At 34.2% G+C, this 10,205-nt stretch overlaps 2 protein-coding genes across 4 annotated transcripts in view; one reads left to right on the forward strand and one right to left on the reverse strand.

The window, feature by feature from the left end:
• gnpat (glyceronephosphate O-acyltransferase) overlaps positions 1-3,830 on the reverse strand; it is a 29,168-nt gene extending 25,338 nt beyond the window's left edge. Inside the window, exons 1-3 of the mRNA XM_073855644.1 lie at positions 3,653-3,830; positions 3,122-3,313; positions 734-910 (exon numbers count right to left, since the gene is read on the reverse strand). Coding sequence (XP_073711745.1) covers positions 734-910; positions 3,122-3,313; positions 3,653-3,676 — 393 coding nt within the window. The 5' untranslated portion in view covers positions 3,677-3,830. The remainder of the gene's footprint in view (positions 1-733; positions 911-3,121; positions 3,314-3,652) is intronic.
• A 1,064-nt stretch (positions 3,831-4,894) lies between these two features.
• On the forward strand, positions 4,895-9,551 carry fsaf1 (40S small subunit processome assembly factor 1). Of its 3 annotated transcripts, none has more exons than XM_073855647.1 (7): positions 4,895-5,100; positions 5,430-5,662; positions 5,808-5,867; positions 5,956-6,051; positions 9,080-9,166; positions 9,277-9,314; positions 9,422-9,551. In XM_073855647.1, the coding sequence occupies exons 1-7, from the start codon at positions 5,022-5,024 to the stop codon at positions 9,543-9,545; spliced, it is 717 nt and encodes a 238-aa protein (XP_073711748.1). In that variant the 5' UTR covers positions 4,895-5,021; the 3' UTR covers positions 9,546-9,551. The 3 variants fall into 3 exon arrangements, with proteins under 3 accessions (XP_073711748.1, XP_073711749.1, XP_073711747.1); XM_073855648.1 differs by having other exon boundaries at positions 4,896-5,100; positions 5,430-5,653; positions 5,802-5,867; XM_073855646.1 differs by having other exon boundaries at positions 4,899-5,100; positions 5,802-5,867.
• Positions 9,552-10,205: the final 654 nt, after the last annotated feature.

A 10,205-nucleotide genomic window follows, 5' to 3' on the forward strand; every position in this document is an offset into this window, starting at 1 on the left:
ACTGTACCTTCAAAAATTTAAATTCTGATTGGTTCTCTTGCTTCTTGTGAGAAAACACGCATGTGACAAATAGTTGCGAATCGCACGAGAACCAATGAGAGAAATGATATGAGATAACTAATCTATGTGCTGCCATGTTTGAATGCATCGCTCAGTTTACATTTTTCTTATATAAGCTCAAAATGTTTTACTTACTTCAGTAAACCCACTGGTGGTGGGATGGACCCTTATTTATAAGATGCTGCTTCTTGGGAGTCCATTTTTCACAATAGTATTAAAGTAGTAACTGCTGCGTTGAAATGTAGTGTATTGTGTACTGTATCATTTATTGTGTTTTGAAAGTATAGCTGAGCAATAGGGTAATTATTCTCAATTTGTAAATCACTTCCTCTAACAATGTTTCAGATGTAGTAACAAATGCAACGTGTGAAATTGTGATATTGTGAAAATAAACTGAAACTGAAATTTTGGATTACTTTAATGATGGTTTGTGCTTTTTCATGTACCATAGAAGTGACTGCATTTTATTATACAATTATTAAAGAAGTCATATATATCTGGGATGGCTGAGGAAAAGTAACCTGTAAGAGTATTTAAAATTTTAGGTGACCTATTCCTTTAACAACTCACAAAACGTACAACATACTACTTTGGTCTTTTGGAGCTTGACAAATGTTAAACTTTCATTGTAAACAATTCTTTTGGATACAAAAACATGTATTTTAAGACTCACTCTCTGGATGCCCTCTTCATTGACACAGACGCTGCGGAAAAGTCTCTTAAAGGCTTTGCTGAGCGTGAAGGCAAAGAAGCGGACGGTGCTGAGTTGCAGGCGATGAGCCATCTCATCCAAAATAGAAGACGCTTCTTCAGTAACGTGCTCGCTGCTTTCTCCTGACTCTGATGAAACCTGCACACGCATGCAATAGAAAGAACATGTCAAAAGATGAAACTCATTTAAAAGTGAACATTGATGACTGGATTCGTACTTATTCTTGTTGCATATTATTATTATTAAGTATGTACCGTTACCGTATTATTTAGTAGGCTAGCACATTTAGCACAATACTTTACATTTTATGAGCATGTGTTTTCTCTAGGATTTGAACCCATGACCTATCAGATGAGCTACAGGAACACTACAAAACTACTCTTTGTCATTATCTCACCCTAATGTTGTCCTAAACCAGGGGTTCTTAACCTTTTCCACTTTATGTCCCCCATATTGTCCACATCATCATTTAAAAAGCCCTTCACTCAAAATTTCTACAAAATAAAATGTACTAGAGCTTGGCATAACTAGGCTGATGTATATTCGTTACAAACAGAAAATTATCTTGATTTTTAGTTGTTTCGCTTATTTTAATGCTTGCTTGTATATTAATGACTTGCCGAAAGTTTGTCAATCTGTTAATATACAAATGTATGCTGATGATACAGTTATTTATTTGCATACCAAGAACAAACACCAGGCTGCAACTGAGTTAACCGAAGCACTGGTGCATGTCTCTACCTGGCTAAAAATGTCAGATCTGCATCTTAACATTAACAAAACAGTCTGTATGTTCATTTCTAAGAGATTCACAAGTGTACAGTAGGCTGATGTTTTAATAAAAGGAGAACAAATCTTGGAAGTGTCAAATTTTAAATATCTTGGTATCATTTTAGACTCTAATTTAACTTTTAAAAAGCATGTTAAATTAAATTATTGGAATTTTCTCCCTACTGAACTTAGAAAGAGCACCAGCTATTCATCATTTAAATTTAAACTTAAGAAATGGATTAAAAACTCTCAAAACCGAAATCATTAGTTAATCTTATTTTAGGTACTGCCCATTTTTGTATTGTACTTATTATCTATCTATCTAGTGTTTTATTTTGTTTTGTGGTTTTCATGTATTTTATTTTTGTACTATGATACTGTGTTGACCTGCCAAGGGACTGCAGATTAAAAATATCTCTTTAGCTAACTCTGGCACATTTACATTTTGAGTGTAAACAAAAATGTTGATTGATGTGCATTGTCCCTTTAAAAAAAAATAAAGGACAAAAAAGAATCATTTTCAGTAGGGATTAGGGATGCATATCAATTAATCGCGATTAATCTATAGCAGAATAAAGGTTTTTGTTTACATCATATATGTGTGTGAACTGTGTATAATAATTATGTATATATAAATATGCACACATGCATGTATAATTTTAAGAAAAAAATATATTTATATACTAAGTATTTATATTTATATATAATATAAATTATAAATAAATATACAAATGTATATACATATGTAAACATTGCTTAAATATATACATGCATGTGTGTGCATTTAATTATACAAAGTTATTATACACAGTACACACACATATATGATGTAAACAAAAACTTTTATTCTGCTATAGATTAATCGCGATTAATTGATATGCATCCCTAGTAGGGATGGATCCATACCAAACTTTCTGTGCTGATACCGATATTCGATTACTTGGAATGACGTCTACCGATACTGATACATACCGATAGTTTTGTTTTTTACTCATTTAAAAGTAATACGTTTTGAATTTCTGGAAGTGTATAGAGTACAAACTGCAAATCTGTTTTCGTTGTGACCCAATTCAAGATAATAACACAGTATTAGTTCTTTTGATTGTCAGCATATCATCTGCCCTGATTATCAGCTTTTTTAAACAACTGGCCAATGTCATAAAGTGGGAAAAAATGCTTTTATTTGCTGATACCGATTAAAGGACGATATATTGGTGCATCCCCACACTGGAAAAAAATACTTGCTGCCTTAAAGGGGACATACCATGAAAATCTTACTTTAAGGTGATTGAAATTTGGCTCCCCTTGTGATGTCAGAAGGGGATCTTATTATAATAATACCGTCCTTAATCTGCACTATCCAACCAGAGAGAGAGAGAGAGAATAATTGACAGGACAAATAAGTTCAGTTTCAATTTTTTGGTAAGCACACAATTGACTTCCATAGTAAAAAAAAACAAATGCTGTTTAAGTCAATGTCACTGTCAACTGTGTGCTTAAGATCATTCATCAAAATATTAGCCTAAGGATAGTTGTGCATGAAAGTATGGTAGTGGGTTAATGGTTCACTGTGGTCACCTGTCTGATAACATGCTGCAGGTGATCAGACTGCAGAACGATGGCTTTCAGCATGCTGGCTTTGCAGGGCACTAGTCCTTTATATAGTGTGGGTGTGTAACATTTCAGTGCATATCTCAGATCACTGGAGCTCCGCCTCTCCTGCAAAATGTCTTCAAACTCATCTCTCTTCTTCAGCATTGGATGCCTTGACTGTATAAGGACAGAAACTTGTCTTAAACTGCTGTTTAACAAACACACTTGTATGTTTTCATAGTTTGATTATTTACCAATAAATAGTATAAAATGTGCGAAATGAAGAATGTGTAGGTCTGTCCAAACTTTTAAATGGCATTGTGTTAAAATAAATAACTTTATTTGCTTTACTGTGTTGTAAGGTATAAGACCGTTAAGTCACTTTAAAACTAACGACAAATAAAAAATCGAAACCCTGATGTGCACTTGACATTCTCTGTAAGATTTTCCCAAATGCAAGCATTGCAAGAAGGTAAAGTTAGCACCTAGCATGCTAGCATGAATTAAAAGACTTACCGAATACAGTGATCTGGACGACATTTCGATCTAGCAGCTGTCAAAACATGGGTGTTACGGATCAGTTGAATGCTTGCTGGGAAAGTTTGGATCAAGGTTGATGGTTTAGAGCAGAGCCCAAAATCCACGCCTGTCACTGAATCAGAAATAGTGAATAGAATGGCAGTGTGTACTAAACGGCAGTTACCGAATGGGCGGGGCTTAGCGGTGTGCTGCATCTAAATAATTATTTTCACTTTATTAAAACTATTTTTGTAGTGATAAACAATTATCTAACAAATATTACTAAAATATGTATGATGAGAAATGTGTCTAGTATATGGGATACAACAAAACACAAAGTTCAGTCCAAAAAAGGTTAATTAGAGCAAGGCATTTAACGAAATTTAAGAAAATGACACAATAAAAACAATAATGTTATTATTTATGTATAAATTGTTGTTGAAAACTTTTATTTATTTTAGAGATTTATTCTATTATTGCAATCAGGTTAAGTCTCTTTGGGAGACTTTTGTTATTTATCTTCATTTATAAGAGGTAATTTAAAACTCTCACTGAAAGATATAGTTTTGCTTTTTTTTTTTTGGAAGTAGCCATGCTGTAGATCTTGCTGTCAATTTTTTTTTTTTTTGCATTGTACATTTTTTATTCATAAATTCAAATTTCTCAATACGTTACCTGGATCTGATGCCGACCCTTCCTTGAAGAAATTTTGCTTATTAAATCTCTTAAACACATTGATAATAAGAAGAATAGCAAGTTTATTAAGGCATATGATGATATTATACTAGAATGATTTATTTATTTTTTTCTTTATTTATTTATGTTTTTCCTCTTTTTTTCATTGTATGTCAATGCAGTGCTTGTATTTGTATTTCTTTTGTCTTGCAATAAAAATAAATAAATAAAAAGCCACATGAAGTCGAACAAGCCTTTAGTCATTTGGGATTATTAGATTTGGGTTTTAATTAAATCGATCTAAAAAGATTTAAGAAGCAAGTTTATAATTTTTATATTAGATAAAAATCTTTGAACTTTATTTGTTATTATACTGTTTCGTGTAGTGAAAGTGTGTAGCTTAAAAACAAAAAAACTCCGAAAAATTTGAATGGAGGACGAGGCTTTTTGAGCCACTTGCGCCCCCAGAAGGATTAAAATGGTTTTACAGACATGAACCAGTAAAATTTCCCTTCTACGCTTCTGTTAAGTCACATGGGCTGCGGTGTAAAAAAAAACTACTTCCGGTACGGAGCTCAATGACGGTAGATAACAAGGGACATTTCGCGTTTTGATGCACACACGTGAAACACATGAAAACACACACGATAAACATTTCGGTTAATAAACGTGTTTTTAATGAGAAATTAGAATGGATACCAGACACATACCAGCAGTAGATGACGATCATTTGTTCCTTGATGAAGTTCTGAATAAGTTGTATGATTTTGGTGAGTATAAAGATTTTATTAAAAATAAAAAATAAAAGGGCAGACACGTCATTGGTTGGTACTCTTGTTTGCTTTAATACGTATCCTCAAAATGACTGAACTTTTATTGTGGATTACACGGTGTTTATTGCTTTGTGTTTATGCAAGTAAATTGCACGTTTTTGCTAATTTGGTAGATAATTCAGATATTTCATGCACAGAAGATTTGAGCACATGGGAGAAACACTTTAACATTAGTTATTTGTATCGTCCGAACGAGTTTCCAAAAGGGTTTTTGTGTGTCTGATATTAATTCTTGATCTACAATTCTTGATTTTGATCATATTTAGGTGATGGGGCAGGAAAAACTAAATCAAAGAAATCACGGAAGAGGAAGATCAGTTCTATTAAAGACGATGAGAACAATATTGAGGAAAACACAGCAACTGTCAATGTCTCAGACGCTACAGTATGTGAAAACACAGCATCTGTAAGTCAACAGTCAAACGTGGAGGTTGTTACATTTATTAATCCTCTGAAGAAGAACAGACCATCAAAGCCTGTTGAACAAAAAGTGCAAAAGGTAAGAAAAGTAATGGCATATCTCTCATATACAGTATCTCAAACCTTGTAAACCCAGCTGCTTACTGCAAGTGTTAAACTGTGTGATAAATAAATATACCCATGAAAGAACTCTGGAATCAAATACATGTGTTGTTTAGCTTCAGACCCAAGATGACAAAGAAAAGAAGAAAACAGACTCTGATAAGAAACTTACAATAGAAAAGGTGAGATCGTGTATGTATAAAGATAATGAATGACTACTCATTCTTTGAATGGCCCATGAAGAGCATCAAATCCACGTGTGATTCGCAGGCACGCTTTGAGGTTCATCGGTTTGGACTCTCGGGATATCAGAAAGAGCAGCAGAGGATTTTCGAGCAGGACAGAGCCATCATGCTGGGAGCAAGAGTGAGTTTAACCTAAGCTAAGACATTACGGATATATCTTGAATCTGTCTGAAAGTTATATCTTTTTCAAATATTCATGTGCTCTGTGCGTTCCCTCTTGAATTTTTTGTTTATTTGCTTGGTCACCGTAGATTTTACATAATGAATCGGCAAAAAAGTGACTTAGCATGAAGGATTATACCACTTTCATAAAAAAATTCAGATAATTTACCCCAATGTCATACAAGATGTTTATGTCTTTCTTTGTTCAGTCGAAAAGAAATGTAAGGGTTTTTTTCCAGGATTTTTCTCCATATAGTGGACTTTAATGGACCTCAACAGTTTAAAGTTTCAAGGCAGCCTCAAAGGGCTAGCCTGACGTTGTCATAGTCAATTCTAGTCAGAATTTGAGTCTGATATCGCTCCATTGAGCTATAATTATGAGGCGTGTCTCAACCGAAAAATGCCTCTGCACTCAATTGGATAGACCTACGACCAATCAGAGCAACGGAGTGTTTGACGTATGTTGAAATTACGTCTTTTGCAGCCTGACCGAACTGCTAGTTATTTTGCTACAATGACACTAACATTGTGATTATACTAAGTCTGAGTTAGCAAATCGTACATTAACACCTACTATGTTTACAACATTTCATTTATATCACAACATTAAGTATTTACTAAGTCATACAGTCAGACTATCTCTTACTATTTGTACGTTAGGTGAACTTCATCCACGACGATACCCATTACGTTGGCTTGAAAAATATCGGAGCCTAGCATGTCCCTCAACTTATTCAGCAACCACGATTCTGGGCTTCCGAAAAGGAGCTGGCAACGACCGCTAATTATATCCATCTCGTCATGCACGCCGAGTTGCATCGTCGTGATACCCATTTCACTTGCTTCTTTAACTTGATCCTTTATAAGTGCAACCAACTTTTGCCGAATCCCATAGGAAGGACGTCAAAAACATCAACAAATGCCTTGCTCGCATTTCTCTGTTCCTCTTTTAAAATCAATGCTCTGTCGATATCTTTTCGAACAGACTCAATGTCAGAATCCACACATCTGAATTCTACAGCGGCAGCCATTTCATTGTAAACAGATTGAACACACGCGCTCTTTGGTGACGTGGTTGATTACGTTACTGTTGATCATCTGTCCATCATCGTATAAAGCCCGCCCTGACAATTTGATTGGTTCGACCAGGTTTGGGTCTAGCATAGTAGCTCCTCAACGGAGAAACCCCAGACCGATCTTCCCGTTTCTCAAAATGTTGTGGGCGGGGCTAAGATCAGCTGGCACCCAGGCTATCGGGGGGCTCTGGACGATCCCAACTGAGGCATAGGGTGTAGTAAATGCCGCTTCATCTGAAAACAGGTGATGGACATTTACTACTAATCACCGAACCAGCTTTACAGATGAAACACGCATGAGAATTGCAAAAAAAAATTTTTTTTTTTTTGCACAGCCCTAATGTAAGGTCACGCTGGAGTGTTACACAGCTAGTTCAAGGCGAGAAGTTGTGTTTAAAAAGTACATATTTATTTCATTATTTTTAGTGAAAATGACAATCGTTACACTGGAATAAACCCTTGTGCCTTGGTTGGGATCGTTTGGAGCCCTTTGAGGCTGCATTGAAACTGTAAAATGTTGAGATCCATTAAATGGAGAAAAATCCTGGAATGTTTTCCCCAAAAAACATATTTTTTTCTAGACTAAACAAAGAAAGACATAGGCTTTGTGTCTCAATCAGCTCCCTTGTCACTGATCAGGGAGTCGGACACTATGGGCTGTCTCAATCGCAAAATCCTTTAAGTGCACTGGAACATTAGTTCGCTAAAAATTCCCATAATGCAATGCAAAAATGAGTGAGCATTGATGGTCCCTATGTTTTCTTACTGGAAATCACATTACCTTTTTCTGAAGTTCAGAACTTTTATAAAAGCAAACGTTTGTTGTAAATATAAACACACACATCGCTAGATAGGAAGGGACTACAATCTATGTAATATTTACAATTTTAATATTTGTTTACAATTTTTTAATATTTTTTATATTATAATTTTATGCACGGATGTGTAAGTGAATATTGAAAATGTTTTTCACAATGTACTGTTTAAAAATTAAGTCAGAGAGATTCACGATTTGACCGATTCACGATTCAATTTTCGTTTTTTTTAGTCAGCTTAAAATATAACTACAAAAATACTGCAGTAAAATTTTCTTTCCAATAACATTGTTTTTATAAGATGCAAAAACATCTGGTTAAAGAAAATAAAGTTTTAATTCAAGTGCACTAAATCAGTGGTTCTTAACGTTATTCCTGGAGGCCCACTGCCCTGCACATTTTGTATGTCTCTTTTATCTGAAAGACTCAGTTCAGTTCATGGAGAGCTCTTCTAATGAGCTGATGATTTGAATCAGGTGTGTTAAATAAGGGAGACATACAAAATGTGCAGGGCAGTGGGCCTCCAGGAATAACGTTAAGAACCACTGCACTAAATGATAGTTATCAATATGGTATAAATATAAAATGAATTCACTTGTTTTAAATATCTTTGCAGAAATGATGCATTGTTTAGAAATTTAATGTTAGCCTAAATGTGAAAACTAGACCTAAAACCTACGTTTAAACATTTTTATAATGTTTTGTTGTATTTAAATGTAGTTTAAATACACAAGTCATAATCTCACAGCAGATGTAAAATGAAACAATTCAACTATTATTTATTTCTGAATTAACTATTCATAACATTATCCTATAATTTGTTTAAAATTTGGAACCTTATAACTGATTCATTTGAGTTTTTTATACAAACAGATACTCACTACATGATACTGTAATGAGCGTAAATTTAAACAGCACATACACACATATTTTGTATTTTATTTAAGAATTTTTTTATTATTAAGATATTAAATAAAATAAAACTTCAATTTTCATCTCTGAAGGATACTTGATGCTGCCTTACTATTTGACACAATGACCTATAATGCCTTAAAATCCTGCTTCTTTTTCCAAACAAATAATTTTTTTGTTTCAGCCCCCCAAAAAGCAGTATGTTAACTACAAAGACTATCAACAACTGTTAAAAGAAAAGAAGTTGAAAGAGCAAGAGGAAGCAAAATCTGTAAGTTGAGCATTTTAATATTTGAATGGTTTTGATTAGTAACACATTTCATGTGCAGAGTTTACTGTAAGATGCTCCCACCAACTCTTTAATGTATGCATATTTTTTAGGAGGCACAAAAGAAAAAGAGGAAAGCAGGAAAAACAAGGTTTGCTCTTTTTTTTCAACTCAATGACAGTGAATTTCTTAATTTGAAATTGTTGATATTATTTATCAGTAATGTTTTATTCTTTTTGTATTTTTGTGTATTTGTAGGCCTGCAAAAAGTAAACCATCCTCTGGTGGGCAGCTTGGAGGACAGGTTGGACGCTTTAAAAACGGCATGCTGGTCTTGAGCTCCAAAGACATTCAGAAAGTAAATGTTAAAATAAAAAAGTAACAGTGACTCTTTCATTATTTATCTCATCTAAATCTTCAGAATCCAAGTCATTTTCTGGGGGCATGAATATAAGAAATCTATTAAAGTCCCCCTGTAGTGAATAATTGTATCATTTAAAACTCATAAACATAATAGCACACGTAAAAGTTTTTTCTGTGACAGTCATTTCTTCATGCTTGTAACTTTACACCCTTTTCTCATTTAGTATACGCAGATCTATAAATATGTAAATTATTTAGTCCCCACCTCTATGCAATCACATAAGCTTGGACCAAAGATCTAAATGAACACAGGTGTGACATTCGGCAGTTTCAGCACGTAGCTGCTAAGTCCGGATTCACACAATGCATATGTGAGCTTCGCAAATATTTTTCTGTGCTGATGTTAAAGCACTCACAATGCACGTGTGCTGTGATCATTTCAGTGCTGAGTCTATGCGGCATCCATACATATCTGTGTCTTGACCTACTTATCCATTTGTTCAACTGATGTGATTGGTTACATTTTTCTGAAAAACTGCTTATGAGATTTATGGAGAAAATACTCCGCAATTAGGGATGCTCCGATCAGGATTTTTGCAGCCGATACCGATCACCGATTTGTTATCTTCGTGATCAGCCGATACCGTTTTTTTTTTTTTTAAGCTGATATGCTAGCTCT

This window comes from Misgurnus anguillicaudatus, chromosome 18, assembly GCF_027580225.2.
Source record: "Misgurnus anguillicaudatus chromosome 18, ASM2758022v2, whole genome shotgun sequence".
Taxonomy (NCBI): Eukaryota; Metazoa; Chordata; class Actinopteri; order Cypriniformes; family Cobitidae; genus Misgurnus; species Misgurnus anguillicaudatus.